General features: G+C 49.3%; 8 protein-coding genes across 8 annotated transcripts; 5 read left to right on the forward strand and 3 right to left on the reverse strand.

Annotated features, from left to right (window-relative positions):
* Positions 1–384: 384 nt before the first annotated feature.
* On the forward strand, positions 385–2926 carry NECHADRAFT_44681 (uncharacterized protein; the record flags this gene model as incomplete). Its single annotated transcript, XM_003040433.1, has 8 exons — positions 385–485; positions 536–611; positions 702–855; positions 910–1034; positions 1218–1452; positions 1915–2397; positions 2453–2693; positions 2779–2926. Coding segments are annotated over 8 exons (1563 nt in total), but the record flags the coding sequence as incomplete, so codon positions are not given.
* Positions 2927–3734: 808 nt separating this feature from the next.
* On the forward strand, positions 3735–4718 carry NECHADRAFT_94868 (uncharacterized protein; the record flags this gene model as incomplete). Its single annotated transcript, XM_003040434.1, has 1 exon — positions 3735–4718. The coding sequence occupies one exon, from the start codon at positions 3735–3737 to the stop codon at positions 4716–4718; it is 984 nt and encodes a 327-aa protein (XP_003040480.1).
* A 1687-nt stretch (positions 4719–6405) lies between these two features.
* Positions 6406–8722, forward strand: NECHADRAFT_82410 (uncharacterized protein; the record flags this gene model as incomplete). Its single annotated transcript, XM_003040435.1, has 2 exons — positions 6406–8558; positions 8686–8722. The coding sequence occupies 2 exons, from the start codon at positions 6406–6408 to the stop codon at positions 8720–8722; spliced, it is 2190 nt and encodes a 729-aa protein (XP_003040481.1).
* A 145-nt stretch (positions 8723–8867) lies between these two features.
* Positions 8868–10937, reverse strand: NECHADRAFT_104887 (uncharacterized protein; the record flags this gene model as incomplete). Its single annotated transcript, XM_003040456.1, has 4 exons — positions 8868–10064; positions 10119–10171; positions 10222–10750; positions 10800–10937. The coding sequence occupies 4 exons, from the start codon at positions 10935–10937 to the stop codon at positions 9003–9005; spliced, it is 1782 nt and encodes a 593-aa protein (XP_003040502.1). The 3' UTR covers positions 8868–9002.
* Positions 10938–12989: 2052 nt separating this feature from the next.
* On the reverse strand, positions 12990–13713 carry NECHADRAFT_123372 (uncharacterized protein). The gene is made up of 2 exons (XM_003040457.1): positions 13567–13713; positions 12990–13520 (listed from the first exon to the last, which is right to left on the reverse strand). Exons 1-2 carry the CDS (start codon positions 13625–13627, stop codon positions 13162–13164), a joined length of 420 nt encoding a protein of 139 aa, XP_003040503.1. The 5' UTR covers positions 13628–13713; the 3' UTR covers positions 12990–13161.
* A 496-nt stretch (positions 13714–14209) lies between these two features.
* Positions 14210–16565, reverse strand: NECHADRAFT_82413 (uncharacterized protein; the record flags this gene model as incomplete). The annotated part of the gene is made up of 8 exons (XM_003040458.1): positions 14210–14218; positions 14329–14846; positions 15081–15178; positions 15237–15304; positions 15335–15521; positions 16039–16050; positions 16140–16506; positions 16550–16565. 8 exons carry the CDS (start codon positions 16563–16565, stop codon positions 14210–14212), a joined length of 1275 nt encoding a protein of 424 aa, XP_003040504.1.
* A 1175-nt stretch (positions 16566–17740) lies between these two features.
* On the forward strand, positions 17741–18613 carry NECHADRAFT_82414 (uncharacterized protein; the record flags this gene model as incomplete). The annotated part of the gene is made up of 5 exons (XM_003040436.1): positions 17741–17785; positions 17838–17993; positions 18047–18316; positions 18366–18484; positions 18541–18613. 5 exons carry the CDS (start codon positions 17741–17743, stop codon positions 18611–18613), a joined length of 663 nt encoding a protein of 220 aa, XP_003040482.1.
* Positions 18614–19725: 1112 nt separating this feature from the next.
* NECHADRAFT_44755 (uncharacterized protein) lies at positions 19726–21900 on the forward strand (the record flags this gene model as incomplete). The annotated part of the gene is made up of 4 exons (XM_003040437.1): positions 19726–20312; positions 20384–20734; positions 20785–21402; positions 21453–21900. The coding sequence occupies 4 exons, from the start codon at positions 19726–19728 to the stop codon at positions 21898–21900; spliced, it is 2004 nt and encodes a 667-aa protein (XP_003040483.1).
* Between the last annotated feature and the right edge of the window lie 1218 nt (positions 21901–23118).

Here is a 23118-nt window from a genome sequence, read left to right on the forward strand (position 1 = left end):
CCTCTGATTGGCATCTCGCATCGAGCTAGTTACCCCACGAGCTGGGGACAAACCTTGGCGCCCCCTAGTTTCCAAGGGAATCTCGGCAGATGACTTCTTGGAGAACATGGGCCCATAAGAACCGGCTTCATCCCAATGTTCCCCCGGCGTCCTCTCCTGACCTTCCGTGCCTCTTGCTGCACCCGATACCATGACACCTCGCGACGACCCTTCACCCGGATTCGCCAATACGGCCACCTCTCAGAATGGAGCCAACAATGCCGAACCAGCTCCGAAGAGGCGGCGAGTGGCCCTAGCCTGCTCTGCTTGCCGCATTCGGAAATCGCGAGTAAGCAGCCTCATCCGCGTCTCTTGAAAGGATAGCCTTCTTAACAATTCTTGCAGTGCAATGGCGGGCGACCCAGGTGCGATGCATGTGAGCGGCTAGGATTTGAATGTTTATATGAGCAGCAAGAGGCCTCAGCCAATCTCCTAGTTCCAAAAGAGTGAGTGATATGAGTTGGTAGATTCCCATGTGCTAACACGATTCTTTCAGTCTCTTCGCCGCATTAGAGACAAGAGTCAAGCTCTTGGAGACAAAGCTTGAACTACAGAATGGCCGGCTGGCTGCCGTCGAGGGCGATGCCCGGAGAAGAACTGGCGGAGCCCACCAGGGCTCACTTGACCTGAGAACTGACCGGCTTTTGACTGAAGATGCCCAGAGAAGAACCGACGATGTCCACCAGGACTCACTCGCTTGTCGGTCCAGTGATGTAATAGTGAATATCGAAGGGTGTCATGACAGCTCTATAGACCAGAGCATGACTGACGGTATGGCCGTGTCGTTCGTCGATGAGCAAGACTGTGGGTTCTTTGGTAAGTTCAAGTATCTGAATTCGCAACAATCATCACTAACATCATGTTTTATAGGTCCATCCTCAAACATCGCCTTCATGCGTCACATACTACGGGCCATAAAAAAGAGACAGTCGGCTCACCGCAGACTATCTTCTCAAGCCTCAGCGTCTGAGTTCGGCACTTACGAGGGTGGTGTCGTAAACACCTTTAACACATTTACTTCAAAATCACCAGGCGCTGCTCTGAGCCATATCCACAACATCAGCGCCAACATCCTCCCCCCTGATCACGAGATGCAAAGGCTTATTCGTGCCTACTTTTCCAACACTGGCCTTTTGTTTCCCTATATCCACGAGGAGGCCTTCCTCGACACCTACGAGCGTTTTCGAGCAAGTGGTTTCAGAACTAATGTTCGTCGTACCTGGCTAGGGCTTCTGAACATGATCTTTGCCATGGCCACTTGCACCTCTTGTTGGGAGGAATCAGGAAGCGACTATCGATTTGAGCAATCAGACGTTTATTACCGTCGTGCTCGTGAGCTTTGCCAAACACAGATGTTTCGTGGTACCACCCTTGAAATAGGTAAGACGATCACTCTTGATCAATGCTCCTCGGGTGACTAACGTGCAAAGTTCAATACCTGTTACTCATGAGCCAGTATCTCCAAGGTACGCAGAGGTCAGTCCGTACATGGACGATACACGGTCTTGCCATCAAAGCTGCCATGTCTATCGGACTTCACTCGAGAGATATTGCATCAAAGTTCATGCCAGTGGAGCAAGAGATCCGAAAGCGTACTTGGTTTGGATGTATCTTACTTGACAGGTCGGTTGAATCCATTATCAAGTCGAGCTAAGTACCCGGATTCGATACTGACTGGTCTTATAGGAGCTTGAGCATGACTTTTGGTCGTCCATGTGCAATCCCTGAAGAGTACATACGCCTAGACCTTCCCAAACCATTGCCGCCGTGTGCCTCTGTACCCGAGGAGATACAGAGCCTTAGCACAGGCTTCTTCAACGCATCGATGTAAGTCCTTTCATTTCACCGGACATGAGAATAGCGGATTAACCCAAGAAAGACATCTGTACAGAATCATGGGAAGAATAATCACGACATTATATGGTAGTAACCTCGGATGCGATGAGCAGCCAACAGAAACTGTCACGATGACCTCAATAATCCAATTTGGACAAGAGCTCACGGAATGGCAACACAACTTACCTCCACAGCTGGCCCTCCGCAGCTCAACTGACCTCCCAAAAGAAGGGGAGATCCAGGACTCTACAACTGAGCGAGTCCGCTTGATATTAACCCTGAGATATCTCAACGTCCAACTTCTCCTTCATCGACCTACCTTTATCCGATCATTGGGTGCCTTGCTAAGGGACCCCATGACCTCAACTCGCAACCCAGCCCCCGTCAATCATATGCAGTCCAGCTTTGACAGAACCTTTGTTCAGGTGGCGGAGAACATCATTGAGATCATTTATACGGTACTGACGAGACCGGATCTTGGACGTCATCTCATTGGTGCATGGTGGTTCACTCTATACTACGGTATGTTCCACACTGATGTCCTAGGCCCTGGCCATATTAAGCTTACAATATGCAGCGTTCAGTGCAGCACTAGCAATCTTTGGAAGCCTCGTTATCTTCCAAGACAACGATGTAGAGGGTGTACACGACACCGACCGCCTTGAGCGGGCCAAGCGGTCTCTCACGCAAGCTTCAGAGGCATTGTTGCGAATGGGAACTGAGAACATGATCATATCACGCTGCGTCGACTTTTTGCAGCAGCTTCTACGAGCAGTAAACGCTTGGGGTAAGTCAACCATTCTGCTTAAGCGATGCCTGTCTAACCAATCTGCTAGATTCAATGTCACCTCAGACTCTCAGCTCGTTTGGCCAGTCTGCTGCACCTGAAGCTATCGCAAGGAGCGAGAATGGAAACTTTGACCTCGAGTCCGATCTGTTTTCCACAATGCCAGCGTTTGATGCTTCAGCGGTTGGGTTGGGAGACGACATTGAGTTAGGGCATTTCTTTGCTGCCGACTTTCAGAGGTGGTTTGAACGGAACCATTGGTAAATTTGCAATCATGGTGGTTCTTTAGAGCTTTGTGTTGGTTACGCGAACCAGGGAATGCTAGTGATTGTCCTCTAGCTCAGTTATCCCATCAAGAGCCGGGCTTCAGCTACATCAAAGGGAAGGCTAGGGACAGTACCACGTTGACACGCCACGGACAAACAAGTCCTGCCACACAAATCCAACAATAAAGACCCAGCCTGTTTAAAGCTTGGCTTTTCTTCTCCATCTTGCCTACGTGTTGTGAAGGCTGATCTTATGCTCACACATGAAATACATGTTACACCATACCAATACAAGGCAACTCCAGAGCCAACTCTCTTTCAACTTGCGCGTTTCAAAAACGTGAGCTCTCATGATCTCACTACCGTCACGCAGCCTCTCACCCCAGTATCCAGGATACTGCTCCTTGGGTGTTGGGGATCTGCGGGGTACAGATGGACGGCCCGGGTTAATCTGTAGGAGCTTTTCTATTTCAAGAGTAAATACGGGGAAACCCTTTCCTCTTTGGGCATTGGCGGGGTAAATATGGGTCTATAGACTCGAAGAGAGGCATGTTTTGCAAATATCAAGGCTCATGTTACCCCATTCAAATCTCCATAAGATGCCTAGTTAAGCGGCCGTTCAAGCCTCCAGAAACACCGTGGCGGGGCACTATCGGCATCATCCCGGGACACAGGCGGCTCGCTTCAAAGATGCGACTAGAACACTCGCTATAAAGGTCAAATAAACCTACCTTCGAAGGTTAAGGGCCAAGCAAACCCTCATTCTATCATCATTCAGCACCTGTTTCTTTAATGTTCCAGCAACCATGCATCGTCAAATTACCCCTGGAGGGTACCACTGGATCTCCGACACCCTCGAGAGCCTCGACCCTGAGAAAGACTATGAGCTCATGTGGCGCTTAATGTCCTGCTACCGTCTCTCGGATTTTATGAATAACCTCGTTTACTCTCTCACATTTCCCAACTTTGTCATCACGTCTCACGGGGCCCAGACAGTATGGCGCTCAGATGGCGGCAAAGTTGTGAAGCGAGGAACACAACGTGTCGAGGACACGGAAAATTTCAACATGACGTGGTGGCACTACGGACCGAGTGATGCTCGCTGTCGCGAGGCGGTACGCAAGGTCAACAACCTCCACGCAGCTCTTGCTCGACAATTTCCGGGCAACTTCTCTTACAACGATGACTTTCTGTATGTCATGACTTTCAGCGCAGTCTTGATGCATCGATTGCGGCTCCGACTAGGCTTGTCGGGTTTCTCGGAGAAGGAAAAGATCGCAGCTCATCATTTCTGGCGGGACATGACACCCCTCTTTTTCATGGAGGACGGGACGACGGTGTCAGGCTATCCTGATGACTTTGACGGTTGTATCGAGTTTTGCGAAAACTACGAAAACACACCTCGAGAATTCGTTGAGAGGGCACAATACATTGGCTTGGCGATTATGAATCAGTTTGCCTTTCGATATTTTCCACCGGGACTGCGTTGGTTGGGCGTATCATTCCCCAAAGCGCTCTCACTACCTACAACACTCCAGGCCATGCGAATACAGCCCGTAAATCCGTTGTTGAAGTGGCTGATTGTTCTTCTGGTTCGAACCTTGATGTGGTTCTCGGACGTGTTTCTTCCAGACCCGCGAGAATCATTCTGGACTACCATTGAGACTCTGGATGAGGAGGGGGCAAAGTCGCGCAAGGAAAACATCAGATCTACTGACCGGGCCTATTCCAAGTATATTCAGAAGAAGATGAGCGCTCCTGGATGTCCTTTCCACAAGAAGGAGCTATAATCAACTGCGCTGGAGGAAAGGTTGCAGTAGTGACAACCCAAATAGGCCCGATTATAGGTGGAGAATGAAAGCTGCGGAGATTGAACAGGAGGGCCTCTCTCTCAAGAGATCTTGCTGTTCAAAGAGGTGAAGGGGAAGAGATGCTGGCGGTGGACTTCGGCGCCTGGGGACAGAAGGGGGTGGTGAAAACCCAGTCCCTTGGCTCAAGAAACGTGTAAAATAAATCCATCAGAATGCAAAGCTTTTGTGAACTGCATCAACGAGGCGAACGTCTCCATCATTGTCACGTGCCCAAGTTGGTCGACTTGAGTGAGTTGACCAAAGTCTCCCCGTTCTGTAAAGGCACCATCACATGCAGGGGTTTGATCAGCTCGGCTTATGCAAGGCTCGAGGCATGCGATATGCCAACTTGTGAGTGGACAAGAGGGACTGCATAACTACTTGCATAAGCACAGAGCAAACCATTGTGTCGAAGTGGATCGAAGCGCACAAATCTTGTCTCACCGGCTTCCGTAACCTCCGACTCCGACTACCTAGCGTCGGCGAGTTTGAGAAACGTGCCGACCAGGGCTATCACGTGTGCTGCCTCAGCCACTGCTGCCCAGCCACATCCTTCATGGCTTCGCAGCATGAATCACCATGGTATCAATACAAAACACTGTTTTCAGCCTAAAACGATGATAAATTCATGTTCCGTCCGTACCTGTACCCGTGAGTCAGCTCCTCGTTGCGGTAATGAGGAATGAGCTCATGTCAGGCTGTGCCAGTTAACAAGCCAACGTTGAGTGTCAATCACACAACATTCAGATAAACGTATAGTGGGTTGTTTACAGCTTCTGGACAGCAACGAGTTGATATTGCGCCTTATTATTGCTTGAAAGAATTAAAGTATGAAAAGAATTTAGTTAATAAGAGATAACTGAACGTAATAGATTGATACCTGTTCAGCTCGTAAACCAGACAAGCTTAACCACCCTAGAGTCTTTCTTTATGGATTGTTAGCTGACTAAGCAATGTTGTCTCGCGGTCCGACATGCCACCTGATACCTAAAGTTCGTCAGATAAGATAAGCGATTAAATTAGCTTATCAGGTAACTTTAGCAACCCATCCTATGCTGTATAAAAAACACTCTCGTAACTATAGGATATTGTTTCATACCTCTCACCTTCACTAAGAAATAGAACTAACCTAGCATGGAAAGAGAGCAGTTTCGAGTTACAGGCCATAGCTGTTATTTCCATTAGTCACCTCCATTTGCCATCTCTGTCTGCGTCCTGTTGCCGTGGTGGAACCACGTCGTAAGACTCCGGGAAATGAAGTGTTGCCACGAGGACAGCTGAACACTGCACGGATCAATCAAAACACCCCTGATCAGCCTTGCCGCTTTCTAGCACCCAGGCTAATACAAGCCATCCATACAAGTCAAGGCGGTGACAATTATTGCTTCTACTTGGGCTGAGGGTATCTCAAAGGTCACCCGTGTGGCGTTTTCAGCTTTCAGCCGTTGGTGAATTTATGCCTCGCTTCTAATAATCATACCACTCAATTCACGAGTGACGGGAAACCTACAAATGGTGGAATTCTCTAGTAGCTTGGTAGCATTGCTGAGAAAAAAGTCAAATGCGGATCACTTATACGCATTTCGTTGTTTCTTAAGTTTCAACGACTCCCACCTCGCCGCCCATAATGGATAACGGCTTTGACACCTCACCTAACCTGGCCGGCTTCTTACACTCAGAAGACGAGTCAATTTTCTATGATGAAGATCTACGTCCACTACGCGATGATGCAGCCTTCCGCGAGAGGCTCCAAGAGTTGGAGCAACCGGGTGATGATCGCAGCAGCGCTTCCTCTGAAGCCTGGATCATAAGGAGCACGATCAAGGATGAGATATCCAGGTCTGGAAAGTTGGCAACCCATGACGGTAGTGACCAGCCAATAGGAATTGAGCTGCCAGCGGGTTCTATTGCGGTCGCTCCTGACGGGACAGTAACCCAGGGTCATAGGCCTGAACACCTGTCGTTGACGCAGTTAATGCTCAGAGACGTTGTTGGTATAAAGAATCTCAGACTGTCCAAGAACCGAGGAGGGGATGCACACTCTTCCCTTCTTCCATCCTCATCGCAAGGCCTTTCCAGCACGAAACCCGCTACATGCCCAACGTGTGCATGTCTCCAAGATGTATATGGCAAGACCACTCTGCAGGAGCTACGACGATCCCAAGACAGATGTAAATATTGCCAACTTGTTGTTCAGATCCTCGAGTTCTACAAGTCTGGTCTCGACGGAGAGAACAGGGTCCGGATATTTGCACCTCTCACTAAAAACGACACTCTTCGTATCTGCTGTCAGTGCGGCATGGCGAGGGAGTCCGAGATACCTTTCATGATCGAGGTTTTTGACTTACCTAGTCATCGTCCCTTGTACCCGCCCATCAAGCCCGCAGCCGACATCTCCGGCGATACTTCCTCCCCAGAAGCGTTTGCCAAAGCTCGTTATTGGCTTCAACACTGCGTTGATGACCATAAGGGCTGCGCGTCCAATACCAACGTCCGCCTTCCGACCCGCCTAGTCAGAATAAGACGTGACCCTTTCACGCATTTGACTACCATCAAACTTATTGAGACCAACAGTTCTTTTGGTCGATATGCCTGTCTCAGTCACTGCTGGGGTCCTCAAGGCTCCTCCGGCCTCCTCCGTACGACATCTGCCAACTACGAGGCCCATCTCAATGCAATCCCGATACAATCCCTACCGCGGACGTTCCAACACGCCCTAATTACTACTCGTCGTCTTGGACTTGACTTGATCTGGATCGACTCACTATGCATTATTCAGGGGGATGAGGCCGATTGGACTCGAGAAGCCGCGCGCATGGGGTCATACTACTCCAGCGGCTACGTTACCATTTCCGCATCCTGGTCTCCCCGACCTTCGGGAGGATGTTTCAACCTCTCTGAGCCAGAGTTCATTGGACGCCGACTTCCTATCCCTGACAGTTTTAATTCTGTCTCTGTCCGTCGAGTGTTGGACCATGGGAGCCGCTGGCCGCTACTACACAGGGGATGGGTTTTCCAAGAGAGGATGCTGTCACCTCGAGTTCTACATTTTGGTTTGAGAGAAATTGTTTGGGAGTGTCTCACCTGCACAGCATGTGAGTGTGGCATGAGTGACGCCTTGCAGGCAGAATTGTCAAATAAGCGCGAATATACACAAGCGATGGGCAACACAGAGAGAGACAGGTTGAAAGATGCGTGGAGAGACATGGTGCAACAATACAGCGGACTCGATCTGACGTTTGCAAGCGATAGATTCGCAGCTATCGCTGGCGTTGCAAAGCAGATGCAGGGGTACCGACATGCCAATTATTTTGCAGGACTGTGGGAGGATTCCATGATAGGAGACATGCTGTGGAGAAGCTTTCGATCACCAGGGGAACAAATGAAACCGAGGAATGAAGGAAACAAAGCTCCAACGTGGTCGTGGGCTTCAGTGGAGGCGCCATGGATCACCTATGAGCATTTGGGGACGCGCCTGGGAGCGAGAGGAAGGACTGTCTCGTTTGAAAGGATTGAGGACACGTATGCGAAGATTTTGAGTATTTCAGGCGAACCGCTTGCGGATGGAAGCTTTGGGGATAGCGAACTCGGTGCTATTATCATTCAAGGAAGCTGCATTAGGGGACGAGTAGTTCATCGCCCCTTGCATCAACCTCCTAGTTCAGATATACCAGCCAGGGGTACTAGTTATTCTGAGTGGTACGAGGCAAGGAAGCACGAACTGAAAGCTGAGATTGTTCTGGATGATGGCTACGAACCGAGGTTTCACACCGACTACGGGTTCTTTTCTGCAGGAAGATATCATGTCAGTTCGGGGGATGAGGTTGTGATTCTGAAAATGGCACTTGTTGGCGAGGGTGATAATGTCTTCTCTGCACCGTCAGTGTTTGGACTCGTATTGCATCAGGTTGAATGGCCGAAGACATATGATCGAGTGGGATTAGTTGAGTTTTCAGCAAGGAAAGGTGCTGAAGTATTTCAGGGGTCGCAGAGGGAGGTATTACAGATTGTATGAAAGTACGCGGCTCTAGTTTATTCACTCCCATCTAGACAATGGCTCTAATATTCACATGGACGATTATCAGGGTTATGGATTTGAAGATTTGATTTAAATTGGCTAGAAGGAGCGTTACGATTCTACTTTGGATGAACGTCACACTGTTGTCTAGGCTGAGTCCCTAACTCGCCAATCGCCAATTGTCAACTGCCACCACACTCTTCAACTTAACAGTACGTGCAAGCACCAGGGGGGCAGTATCCATGGTTGCAGGTGTAGCTGCAAAGTCCCTTGTAGCTGTCATCAAGGCCACTGGCGGGACAGCCCTCACGGCCGTTGGTGGCAGGAGGGGATACGGCTGAGCCGTATTCAGTACACTTGCATTGAGCGGTAGGGCAATAGTTGTAGTGGCAAGTGTACTCGCAAAGGCCAAGGTAGTTTTGGCTCTGTCCGTCAGCGACGGTGCCCTTAATGCAAGCCTGGCCAGGGTTGGGGTTGGCAGTGGTCACAACTGGGGGGTTGGGCTGAGTGGGCGAAGCCGGGTTGGTACCAAGAGATGGCTTGGCCTGGCAGGTCGTGACATGCAGTCCGACAGTGAGAGATGCCAAGCCGGCGCTGTCAAGAGGATCAGTGAAACCAGCTGCCACGGTGCCGACGTAAGCGTTGTAGTTGTACAGGCCGCAAGCACAGACATTGGTAATGTCCATGAGAGATGTGTCGGACAGGACGGTGGAGCTGCCGCGCTTCAGAGTGAAGGTTTGCTTTCCAACTCCAGCATTGACCTTGATCAGAGTGGCGCCGGCACCGACGTCCTTGGTGACAGAATTTCCTCCGGATGTGATAGTCACAGTGCCGGCCGACTTGAGAAGACTGACAACGTAGACAATGTCTTCCATGGTGTCCCATCCGTCAGGGCGGCCCATGAAGTAGTTCTCATTGGGGTTGGGAGGGGGGTTGTTGGATGTCGTATCAGTGGAGTCGCAGTTGAGAGCCTTGAGGTTGCGTCTGTACCAGTAGATGAGCTGGTCTTTCTCGATGTACTTGGCAACGTTGGTATCCTTGGCCTTGTAGGCGGCGATGTAGGGCTTGGAGAGATCGAGCCAGCCGTTGTGAGGCATGTCATTGGCCCACTTGGACGAGCCGTCGTCGGTGTGCTTGGACTTGAGAGGACCGATGTAGTGAGACTCGCCATAGTCGTTCCAGGTAAGGATCTCGACCATGGGGAAGCCCTTCTGCAAGACTTCGTTCCAGCGGTCGAAGATGAGGGACCCACTAGGGAAAACCCAGTTCTATTCATCAAGTCAGCTACATCTGTTGATGGGGTGGAAATGGGGCTTGGCTACCTTGGACCAATCAACCTCGGGTCCGAAGTGTGTAAAGAACCAGGGAGAAACAGCTAAGCTCGGGTTAGTCACTCCAAGTAGTGTTAGACCAGGGAAAACTTACGAGCCATGTACTTCTTGCCGCCAAGCCAGTTAAGGTAGTTGTTGTCACCATCAGCGACGCTGACACTCTTTCCGTTCTTAGGGGCCTTGTTGTTTCCATCATTGGGCCAACCCATCCAGTTCAGAGCACCATCAATGCCGTTGGTTGAACCTCCCCAGGGGGTGAAGTTGGGGACAAAGTAGATGTTGGAGCCAGCAGCACTTCGCACGGCGTTGGCATCTAGTCCATCGCCTGCGAAACTTGAGACGAATACCCTGTTGTCGACCATGAGTTGAGCAGGCCGGCTGGCATACTGCTTAACCTTTTGGCCAACGCCAGCTGCGTTGTTCTTGTCCCAGTAGTGAAAGTCGAACGAGATAAAGACCTTCATGCCATTGCGGTTGGCAGAATCATAGGCATATCCAAGCTGCACGTCGTTGTAGGTATCGGTACCAATGTTGAGAGCAAAGGCGTCGATTCCAGCAGCCTTGGCAAGCTTCATGTCTTCGTCATAGTCTGCAGAGCTTTGTCTGTTGCCGACGATGCCGACCTGAAAATCGTTAGCTTGACTTGGGAGTATCTTTGAAAGGGTTGCATACCATGAAGTGTGCAAATACCAAACGATCATTGGAAGAGGCACGTTTGGAAAGAGATTGGCCAACGGCAGCAGCTTGGCAAGTCACTGCAGCAAGGGCCGCAAGGCCGACGCCGCGAAGGAAGCGTGACACAGACACCATCGTGACGGTGTCTACTAAGGTGTAATTGGTCAACACTAGGCGTTGAGGACCTACACAAAAGGGTGAGAGGGTTGAGACCTGTTACCTTATATGCCTCTAGTTTACAACATACCGCGTTTTCAACTGGATACCGAACTGCCCGGACAGGTTCGTATGAGACGGGTCATGTCCCCACGAAAGGAGTGGGCTAACGGGGCCAAGCGTTTATGCGACGCTGCACCCACTCACAAACGGATCATGTTCTTTGAACAACTGCTTTGTGATTGGAAAAGGTACGCATACGGCGGGAATTAATTTCGCCGATTAGACATCCTACCTGCAGTGTCCAGGGTTCCCACGCTGACAGACCCTCATTCCCCAAAAACAACGTTGCATCATTATTCACCTCATGTGGGATGAGAAACGGTTCATGGAATGCAACCGGCCGAGTTCCGGAACGTGCTCTGATCAGGTAGTTGGAGAGGGTGATCACAGGCTGTACGTAGTAGAGTAAACATCCAAAATGACAAATGACCGACCGCTTTACCCGGATGGTACTTTTGTCAAGATTGTCAGCGAATACGAGGTGACAAAGGATCAAAACCACCCCACATCTGTTTCAACAGGGATACTATAGGTTGATGAATAGGGCGATGCAGTCAGCCCCCTGACATACGATCAACCTTCGGGAGCATCCGAGCGCCTGCCGAAGTCTGTGCTGCCTCGTAGTTTATCGAATGAAGATCGACATGCCACGGGTGTTGCCGTCGAACCGGTCCTTGTGTTTGCTTGAACCAACCATGCAACCTAGGGTTGACCACATGGCCAAGCCAGCTCGCCAAGGCCAGGGCCCGAATAATTGAGCCGTGCCTCCAATATCCATGAATGCGATAGATCCTTGGCCCAATCGAATAACTCCAGAAGCGAGGTAATGCCGGCATTGGTGACCAGAAGGCTGATAACCTTGCAAACACCACGCAACCTAAAGACGGTGTGATAATAACAGCATTGGGTAGTCGTTGATCGATAATGAGATGTTAAACAGCCCTACCAGCTCTTCGCTAGTGGTAAGCCTATCGGGGTTCTTGCTTTTCTACCCATCGGCAACCCCGGAGGGTTCATGGGTCAGTGAGCTTATCAGTACCTTTCAGCTATAGAGATCCAGGTGGTCTCGTGATTTAGATCCTGCATCACGAGAAAATCACCAGTGGTCCCATCGACGCTGAGATATGTGCGTGAGAGTGAGAAGAATGGGGCAGGGTCAACCATGGAGCGAGTACGGTTGCTCTCCTTCTAAATTACTAAACAATGATCTTATGTGGTATACATCGTTGAGGTGGTACTATCAGCTCTAATGATTTTAAATCCCTCACTCAAGCCGGATCATCAGCGTCTGGCGAACCAGTAGTCTAACATGAAGCTAAGGGGCCCAGGAAAGGATCTGCACCCATGTGTCAATTTGGTAGGTATTTTGATATATCCTTGTTTTTCTCTACTTTGATGAGATGTCTAGTTATCATAAAAGCATGGATCGATACAGCACTTTGTACATAGCCACAAGTCGTATAAAGGTCTAGATGCGTATGTCTGCAAGGCCTGATAGTTTCCTCAGTCTCGATGTGCTGTCAAATAAAATTTTAAGTACGCAGATTAGAATCCGGGGTCGTCTCACTGCACATATTTTCGACACCTCCCCCGTGCGCACCAACAGAGCTCCACATGTTACTAGGATCCTAGGTCAGCGAGTGGAGGACGTTTACTATACATATGTATATCTATTTTTGAAACTCGTCTCATCTGCAATGATACCTCGAGAGTAGAACAAAGACTTATCGATCTATGATGGTATGTAAAACCAAGGCCACATCGTCGTTCTGGCTTGATCAGATGGAAATGCGACACTGTATCCCCCTCAAGGAGAGTGGATGTACATGTTGACGGCATCTTTCGACAATGACATCATTCTTAGCAGGCACAGTCGCTATTCTCAAAGCCTACAACATGAAGCCTCAAGGATAGAAGCTAGGCCAGGAACTAAAGCACAAGGCTAATGTCGTTTCACGAGGATCAACATGAAAGAGACAAAAGTCCTTACTAGCAAATATAAGGCGGTTGAGCTTAGCTACTATATCAATCTCAAAAAACGTACCCCCCTCCAGCTCGACATAAAAAGCTCTTGTCATTATTGCGTTCATAATCATTATGCATCCATTCTTGGCCAAAAACGTGTGTCCTTCACAACACATCATTTCACTCCACAGTTGCTGACGGCAACTTGAGTGGCTGTAGCATCGACACGACCGAGCTTGACAGCCTGGTTATTAGTGAGAGCGTTCATGGCGGTGAGGGCAATGTTGAAGCCCGCGCCAGTATGGTCAATAGCCAGAATGTTAATGCTCTTTCCCTTGTACGTGAGCTTCCAGCAGGTACCGCAGGATGCCGAGTTCCATCCCGCAATGGCTTGAGCGCCGCCGATGTATGGGAACTTGGGTATGTTGCCCTGCGTCTGCCAGCCGTACCTCGTGATCAGGCCATTCTTGCCATCGGAGCAGGCCACAGCTGTGAGAGATCGGGACGACTGATCATAGCCGGGGTCATAAGAGACTATTTGGTGTGAGGAGAGATCATGGGGAGGGGAAGAGAAACGGACCGGTGACAGCGGACGCTGCCGCGAGGAGAGTAGCAATAGTGAAAAGGCTGGGAACATGCATTTTATGTGGTTGATGGTTTGAGAGGAGTGCTCGAATAGAATAAAATAGAAGCTTCAAGTCTTCCTCGGGAGTGTTTGATGCGCAACGAGATGATGAAACAATACACGGTTTCGCTGAGGACTGGGTGCTCTTTTTATGCCCACACATTTGTCCATACACCCACCCACCCTTATGAGCAAATACGAGCCCGTCAATTTCTGTCACGGGCTTACATGAAAATATGATTTGCGGATAACTTCCCCGCGTGACTTTCCATGCGCTGCAACCTCGTATTTACCACACTCCAGCCCTTTTGTTTTTGAGTCTCGTATGAAGGTTGGTCATTCAGCCATTGCTTGATCTCATCTCGAGCAAGTTAATGACCTAAGTGGCGCATAATCTTGATGGTCCGAGGTTCCGAGGTGTCCGACAGCATTGGGATTTTTGGAGGAAGAAAACATGGCTTCAAGTCAGTGGAGGATTGAGTTTGGGGCTGGCTGGAGCTGAGAAGCAGCCATCCATTCTTGGAAGGCCAGCTGCCATCAGACCTCCGGGTGTCGGGAGTACAAAGTAAATTTATTATAGTTTCCGTGGAGACATATGTCATGGAGTCTGCATAGCCGTCATGTCTTGCGTTGGCAGGGCCCTTGGAAACATTTTGCGATTAGAACAATAGGTGAGCTGAAGACCCTCGGCCTGTGTAAAAGAAGGGACATACGTACAACGACAATGCAAGATTGTACACCCTCTGGGCCTTTTTCTTTGTCCCAGAGACGAGCCTTGCTATCGAAACTCTCGACATGCTTTTCACATCTAATGTAGCCCTGAAGATGCCCAGAGTCTGGATTTAGCAGATAGGGATAGATGGTCAGAACAAGAACCGACATGAAAACTTGCACTGCTGTTGCAAATTCCACCGTCTTGGATCTGAGAGCGTTGCTTGGTACTTCACCCATGATGACCGTGGAGACAGGACTGAGAACTGCTCCATAAAAGATGTTCCAGATCGTCATCAGAGCACCTTGCGCAAACACACCATCTCTTCTCTCGTAGTACTTAAAATCTAGCTGAATGAAGCCAAGGATAAAGAGGAGACCCGTGCTGAGGAGTTGGTACCAGATATATACTGGTCGTCGGAGACACTTGGCAAGAATCCAGAGGCTGATGAAAGCCCCCAGCAGAGCCCCAAGGCCCGCTCCCAGAGACCACAGAAAGCTGGTCTCGGCATCTACTCCTGCCACTGGTCATGGTATAGTTAACTTTGATCCCTGCAGGTAGGCATGCGTGGTGTGTGGATTGAAGCAACATATCATAAAGTGGGATCCTCCATTTGTAAGCGATGCGCCCGTGCTGATAACGATGGAGTAGCAGCCGGTTGCAATGATTGTGCGCCGGAGATTCGAGCCTTTGAAGATCTCTTTGTAGGTGGTAGAATGCTCAAAGCCCTGCTATTGGCGATCTACTTCAGTCATACGCACAAGATCGGTGCCAATGTTAAAGTCGGAAATCGCAAGTCTTTGCAAAGCTGCTTCAGCATCCGCGATACGACCTTGGCGTGTGAGCCACACAGGACTGCAGAAATGTATGAGTCAGTGGTAGGCTCTGCCCGAAGTCAATAGAGTGGACTTACCTCTCTGATGCAAATAATGACACGGGAAGTAGTACAAGTGGCCAGGCCCATGTGATGGCAAAACTAATCTTATAAGCTTAGACATTAGTCATGTTTACCACTCCTTGGGCAACACCCGCAGCGAGCAAAGGTCTTGTAATGATGCCAAAGCCATAAAACGCTCCAAGGACACCACGTAGAGGCAAAGGCGAGACCTCCATAGCGTAGGTGAGGGACAACACTCCGTAGCTGCCGAGAGAGAGGCTAACGAGTAGCGTACTGGCAGCCAATACAGGCAGGGAGGTGCTAAAGAACTGAATAAATACCGACGAAGCGAGTAGAACTAGGGTGGATATGAACATGAGCTTCTGGCCGAATTTGTCCTATGAACTCGGTCAACGTTGAGTTTTGTAACGCTGGAGAGAGGATTTACTATGAGGACGGCAATGGCTGGGGTACCGAAAAATTGTCCAAGAAGGGAACAAGCAGACAGAGTCGACAGCCATCGAGCAGGTATGACAAATGCACCGTCGTAATCATATCCGAATCAGGTCGTGAACGCAGGCAGGGCATAGAGCTGGCTGATCCACGCAGGAGTGTAGGATACCCTGGAATAACCCGATCCAAAGATTTGACCAGTCAGCGTTGGCAAAGTAAACATTTCTTGCAGGGGCCTGCAGACTCCTCAAGCATTTGGTGACAAAGCCCAGCTCATGAACCGCCCAACCACCCTTAGAAAACGGGTCACTGAAGGAGTCGCAGCCAAACTAGGATTTTAAACGTCAGCCGGCCGTATGCTGTTCGAAGTTGGAATGCTACTTACAAGGTGCTCAATCTGAGATCAGGGTGGAGATACTGAAGTGCTTCCACGAGCTTCTCTGGATCCTTCGAGGGGTTGATGTAGTTCCTGGGCATAGAAATGACATATGAGTTTCCGGATGGGGTGACGCGTCGCCGATAAGCACGGAAATTCCTTTGTCGGGGAATGCGTGACCGCTCCAGTTCCGCCACTCCTTTTCGCTCGCTTCGACGCAAACCTTGTAGGCGTCGTTACTCTGGCCCCGGCCAATGGCTTCAGCCTTGACCGGGTCGAGCCCAGACTCAAAGGCAATGTCCTTGAGGCAGTTCAGAGGAACCGCGACAACGACATGACGTGCCTTGAATGTCTGGCCGTCGCGAGTGGTCACCGTGGTTTGCTCATCTGCCGTCTTGACTGCTGCTGCTGCGGAGCAGAACTTGTAGGACAGGTTTCCTGAAGTACGCGCATTATCAAATATGGAGTCAGCTCGACCTGGATCTGGTCAAGTCTATCCTGGCAGGACATGCTGTCCCACTGGATAAACGACTCATTGTCAAGCTATTGGCAGGAGCTAAAAAGAGAGTAGGTTTTAATAGGCATAAGGAGGCTTAATTTCTCTAAGTTCTTTTATCCCGCATAGCACTAGATAAGCTAGGTATAGCTAGGCTAGGATATAGCTAATTATGATATGCCACTAATGACGTCAATAGAGCTCAGATCGAACAAAGACAACCCGTTCTGTCCACCAATGCCGCAGAACTTGTCGAAGCCGAGCCGAGCTGCCTTGAGTCATATGTTAGCACGTCGGCCGAGACTGATGGGTGTTGATCAATCCACCTGATCTGTCCAAGGAACTTCGTGAAGCTTGCCGTTTCGGTTGATAGTGGGTGTATGGGAGCCTTCGTAAAAGTCTTGGCTATCCCTCAGGCGATCTGAGAAGCCATAGCGTTCAATCTCGGACCAAACCTGAGCTTGGTTTCGATGCACCCATGTGCTCCCAATCTCGTACACAAATTAATAATCATATGAGATAATACATTTAGCACCTAGCAATTAGCCTGTTATCTCAAGTTTCGCTTCGACAAGTTTCCCTCAAGATTGATAAAAGGGTAATTCACATCACCAAAGTTCCATTTGCCCTGGTAAACATGACGACACGTTCGAAGCCAAGACATAAACAGCCCATGCATCTTGCAAGGGGCCGATCAAAAGAGGCAGGTACTGACATTATGCTTATTTTGCCCCTGTTGTATCGTGGAGTAGAGGACAAGCGAGGGTAACCTAAATTTCAGAGCGAGTACGAAGATACCTCGTTTCATGATGTAAGCTTGCATAGGCACTTGCCTAGTACGGTCTATGCTGTGTTCCTACAAAGCAGTACTGCTAACGGCTCTGAACCTGATTAGCTAGTTCATAACATGTGGAATGTTTTCTATTAAGCGACAACATAAGAGTCTCCACAACTCCGAGAGATAGAGTCTGATAAGTCCACAATTTAGTCTATATAAATCTCACGTCAGCTGACAGCTTTACATCCGATCTTTACAACGGATCTTGGCACAGTCGACTTGACTATCTCCGAGAGGCCTCATCTGTACGTCAAGAGCACAGAATGGGTAAAATATCAAAGTATAAAAGCGTGAACTTACCAGCTATTGAGTAGAGACTTGGCTTCTTATCTCATCAGTACCAGCAACGGACATCACTCTACGAGATTCAAGCAACTATGAGAATCACCAACTGTCTTCCAGTCTTGGCCCTAGCCACCAAGGTTAGTCTTTTCTACTATATTTGGATGCTTGATACTTACTCTTAATGCTCAGGTGGCCTGTGCTCCCTCTAAGCAGAATGAGACTCCTTCAGAAGGTTCTCGCATTATTGCCGACGACAAAGACCTTCCATTCCAGCTCGATGAGCCATTGTGGGAGGTCCAGGTCTCTGATGATGAAAAGCCAAAGTACTTTTCTGGCTCTGTTGAGGTAATCCTGTTCTCATTTTCTCTCCATGGAGTCGTGTTAAATACCATTTATAGAAAGTCTACGAGGAAGTCTTGAACCTGAACCCTGATTATGGCAAAGATGGCCCTGTCGTCAACGTGACTCTTGGAGCGGATGACCAAGATCTCGACAAGCGAGATGTCCAAGGAGATCCTGTCTGCTGGAACAACAGACGTGCCAACCTTTTGCGTATGCAGGAAGAGGTCTTCCGCTTGGATAGGATGAACGCCTGGCTCAATATCGCCCCACGCCGTTGCTCTCGTATTGGTTGCTCATGGAACGCCGGTATCGCGATTTGCAATGATGTAAGATATTGACCGGACAACTGAAGCGGGGAACTAATTGTGAAAATAGCGACACGACATCACCTGGTCACTACACACTAGCCTCATTACAAGCTATGTCACACGAATCAGCAGAACCTGTACATACCAAGGTGTTGCCATGGGCGGTCAGCAGTTCGACACTGGAGGGTAAGCTTTTATCAAGATACCATGTGATTTGTTACGCGCTAATCGAAATCTTCTAGCTTCAACGTTATTGCTGCTGATCAGAACTGCGGAGCCACCGCGAGCTGGGCGGTTGGAACTAACCCTCCCTAGATGGAAACATGATACATAGGAGGTTCGTGTCTCACATTTGCTGATTCTACTTGTTAAGCTTGTGCTTATTCTTTTACAGTACTTCTTTGGTAGCTAAGACATCTTAGCCCATCTAAGTTTCCAGTATTCCTCTTCCTTTCACCTATTAACTTTAATGGGATGAAATCAATTGCCAGTTTACAACAAAACAGCCAAGTGGACAAGACAAGTATTTTGAGACTGTTCGCTATACTTCCTTTCAATCTGAACCTGGGTCTCAAAGGGTCTATGGAGTGAGCCTGAATGCTCTGCTCTCTTCTCTAGACTTGTACTATCAGTTGATACAGTGTTACTCTCAAATCTTAGTTTGGGAAACATGGTAATAACTAGATCTAAGCTTAATACATATATTTATTCCATGTTGAGATTCCAATTGCTTTTACTAGGCTGATAATGGATCCTTTGAATAACCTTTGAAAATGTCAAAGCGACTTTGGAAGCCACCGGTGTCAAGGAGGGATGGAAGGCCGTGTATAAAGTACATTTTCTGGCACTTGACACCTCGGTTGAGAGGCTAGGGGAATGGCTCGAGAACATCTAGGCTTACTGCGAAGAGAGTCGACCGACGACCATGGCGATTGGAGCCAGCCCAATTGCCTGAGAGGGGGCTACGCTTGAGATCTGTGTTGAGGCGGTCCGGGAGCCCCGAGGAACGTAAGCATGCACTGTGGCTTTGCCTGTCTAGCAGTGCTGCTCGTGGCGCACCTTCTTATCCGTAAAAGGAATAAATTAACTTAACTCCCGCGTTCTATTTCGCCGTATTCGTGAAAATACCAGCCTAGTGTAGTAGAAGTAGTGAAAGAAGAATTGGAATATTTAGTTGTTATTATATGACTCAAATAACAAGCCAAGATCACTCCTCAAAAAGCGTTACTTAACCTAAAGCAAGCTCAGCCAATTAGATCCAAGTACTGTCTGTGGATCGGAGTGCACTTTTTCCGTCAAATCCTTGTTTGTCATGTCCCCACCTGCGCCACGTCAACGTCAGGCCTCATGTCGGTGAGTCTTCAAACTGAGCCCGACCTGATCTGACCTGACCTGGGGGAGACATTAAAAAACATCATCTCGATTCAATGTTGCGTGGAGATCGTGGAGATACGGCCAGCACTTCTTCCAGAAGCCATGGAGGTCATGGCGCTTCAGAGCCGCGGCTCTTTGAGTTTGGTGACAGGGGCCGGATCCTGTCACCGAGATGCGTCGAAATCTCAAAACAACACCCCGAAGAGTTCCTCAACTATCTCCAGCAGGCTTGGAAGCGCGACAAGATCTATGCCAAGGCGAACCCAGATTCCATGTTGGATTTGAAGGCTTTGAAGGTCCTCTGCCAAGACGGGAAATACCGACCTCTTGGGAGCTCATACATCCCCCTGCCCAAGCTAGTCTACCTCCAGAGCCGCTACATGCTTGAGGGCGAGACGTTTCCCTTTCTCAGGCTTAACCCACCACTCAAGCCAGACGGGGGCTTTGGACCGTGGAGGTGCCTTAGGGCCTTTGCCAGGTATCGCGACAATCTCGACTTCTTCTTGGAGATGTTGATCCGAATACGACGACAGAAGAGCCCCACTGTCGAGTTTCCCCGCCGAATTTTGGAGTTGTATCTTCGTATCCAGGCAGAATGCGAAGACTCGAGGGACCCGGAGGAGTGCCAACAAAGAGTCAGGTATGTCAACCAGAGAGAAGCAGCAACAATCCCCTTTGCATCTTAGACAGGTGACTGACTCATGGCCACAGGGATGTATTCGAGAAAGAACAGCTGCTCTACATCCATCCCATATGGAGACCTCCCAGCGAGTGCTTGATGGACGACTTGTGTGACATGTCTAGCACACTTTCCAAGTCTGCCCTTTTCCCCGTGGCCGAAGATTGGGATGCGAGCAAATCTGAGCTTGCATCGTTGAGAGACTTCTATTCACACACGTTGGAGGTTCAGAGTGCCTCATTCCGAACCATCCTAAACGTATTGGAAAGACGAGAATTCGACGCGCCACTTGATCCCTCAGATCTGTGGCTGACAGACGACTTCTATCGCGCCTTGGACAAGTTGCGGCGCAAGCTCTCACCTCAAGATGCTGCGGAGCTTAGGTAAGTCACCTTGCTGCACAAGGTGCCCCTGGCTAACACGGCGATGGTAGAACGGCTTTTGCAGAGAACATGATTATTGCCGTGGCCCCTGGTGAGAATGTGATATGGCTCAACTCAGGCGACTGCACCTGGGCCCCCAAACTGGACAGTCCAGGGGTCAACGATTTGAGCAAACACTACCCCGAGCTCAAGGATTTCTTCACCAAATTCCTCGGCATAGAAAAGAACGACGCCGGTCTCGTCTTTGACAGCTTGGTGAATGTGGCGTCGTTGAGCCCCGGGAATACACGCGATGACACAGCCAGGGGACTTTTGGTTGCAGTCAGTCAAAAGATTCCAGAATACGGTCACGTCTTGGACAAGGAAAAGTTCCTTCGCAGTCCTGTCTTTCCCGTCCTTACTCCCGATGGCGATGTTCTGCTCTGTGCCGCTACCATGGAGTTTTCCATCTCCGACCGCAAGTATCTGAAGGATGCATTCATTGGCAAGCTCAACCTGCTAGACTTTGACCCAAAGACTGTTTGGATGCTTGACAATCTTCTGGTCTGGGCAGGCCTTGAGGAGCGATACCTATCTCGGAAGGTTGAGGAGATGGGCCCGGCCTCTGATGACTTCAAATCTATCGAGTTGAGCGGCGAGATTTCGTCCAAGGCCAGTCAACTCCTTCGGTAAGTTGTCACTACTCAATTTGCTCGATGTCTTTAACATTACGTTTCAGAATTGCTGTTCACTTCCGAAGTCCCCGAACAAGCAACCCAAAGGCAACGTCATGGCTGCTGGAAGTACTAGAACATGCCCAAGTGCGCCTCGTGTCCAGCTTTCCATCCCGACTCATATACCGCTCGGGCAATGCAGAAATTGTTGTCGAGAATACTTTGGGTGGCCTCGACATCAAAGACACTGTCGGCCTTGTTATCTACGTCGACGATGAGAACTGGGAGCTTCTGAAGCAAACCATGCTGCCACGTCGCCTGCTGGAATGGATGATGACTGACCCTGACTCTGGGGATGCAGAAGAGGTGACTGAGCTTGGAGTGAGCCTAGTCAGAAGCATTCTGAACGTTGCTCCCGGGCGAGACCACATCATTCCCAAGATGCTTGACGCCGAAGGCATAGTGGATGTAGAGGCATTGAACCAATCGCCGTATTGGCGGTTGAACAGGTAAGCAGGCCAGACGGTGCAATGAAGTCTCCGCTAATTGCTATTTCTTATAGCGAACCTTCCCCCGAACCAATGCCACCTGCAAAGATCATTGATGAGCCAGAGGAAACACTGATTCCCGTTGAACCGGCGCCGACACGACACAGGCAGCCGGCTTCAAAAGGCGGCGCAGATAGACATGACTTTGACGAAGACGATGATGATGAGGATGCGCAGAGTTGGGAGCGTGAGTTTGTAGCTGATGAGGCCACGTTGCTTAACTTTTCAGTTGTGAAGGAGGAAGTTTACAAATTGTAGTATTGCTTTTCTTTGGCTAGGGTCGCCACTCTATATAACAAGGTCTCTTTTAACTAGGTAAAGGATAGACGAGAATGAAGAACACGAGACGAAACGGCAAAATTTATTCATCTTTAACAGTTGTGTGATCCTGTCTTATTTGGATTTAGCTACGCAAGTGGAGGGTTAACGCAGGAAGAGATCCAGGACACACCTTTATTACGCAAGGAGAGAAGCTAGATCATTAGAAGAGCACCTTAAGCAGGTGGATGTAAAGGATTAGTGCAAAAAGAAGTGTTGCCACACAACCAACCACACACTGAATAAGGCAAATACACAAAAAAGAAAACCAATCGACGTGGGCCTGATTCGAACAGACGCCTCCGAAGAGAATAGATTTCTAGTCTATCGCATTAGACCACTCTGCCACCACGCCTTTCCTAATTGGTGATGTGCTGAGGTCAAATTTGGTATCATGAGGTCAACGCCCTCAACTTGGCGATGCTCCTTGAGTATTTCCCAGAACGAGATTTGCTTACTTGATAGAACTCTGGGACACTAGAAGTGCGATGAAGCGAGTATTACGAGTGATGGTGATGGATACTGTCCGTATCGGATACTCTCCGTGTCATGGGAACCCATGTTGACATCAAAATCCAACAGCGCAACGCATCATGGTTCAACATCATATTAGAAGATAGATATGTTCTCAAGTTCCCCAGGAGTGTGCTCTCCACCAAAAAAGGCCTCTGGCCACTCATAGAAGCAAATTGAACGGTATTCAGGCTTCGGTGCGGTGGTAGCCAATGTGATTTCATCTTCGTTGACAATCCGACTACAGACTTTCAGCCTTTGAAAATGCCGAAAGTAGGGGCTATCCCTGAGCCATCCTCTCAATCCCTCCACTGTAGCCACCATACTGACCCTGTGCGATTGGGTCCAGGAA

This window comes from Fusarium vanettenii, assembly GCF_000151355.1.
Source record: "Fusarium vanettenii 77-13-4 chromosome 7 genomic scaffold NECHAsca_65_chr7_8_0, whole genome shotgun sequence".
Lineage (NCBI taxonomy): Eukaryota > Fungi > Ascomycota > Sordariomycetes > Hypocreales > Nectriaceae > Fusarium > Fusarium vanettenii.

Bases quoted from the DNA above. Each gene is read 5' to 3' on its own strand.
- NECHADRAFT_123372 (XM_003040457.1), bottom strand. From the start codon at position 13,627: ATGCATGTTCCCAGCCTTTTCACTATTGCTACTCTCCTCGCGGCAGCG. The intron at 13,521-13,566 runs GTCCGTTTCTCT...CACACCAAATAG, and splicing joins GGCAGCGTCCGCTGTCACCG to TCTCTTATGACCCCGGCTAT.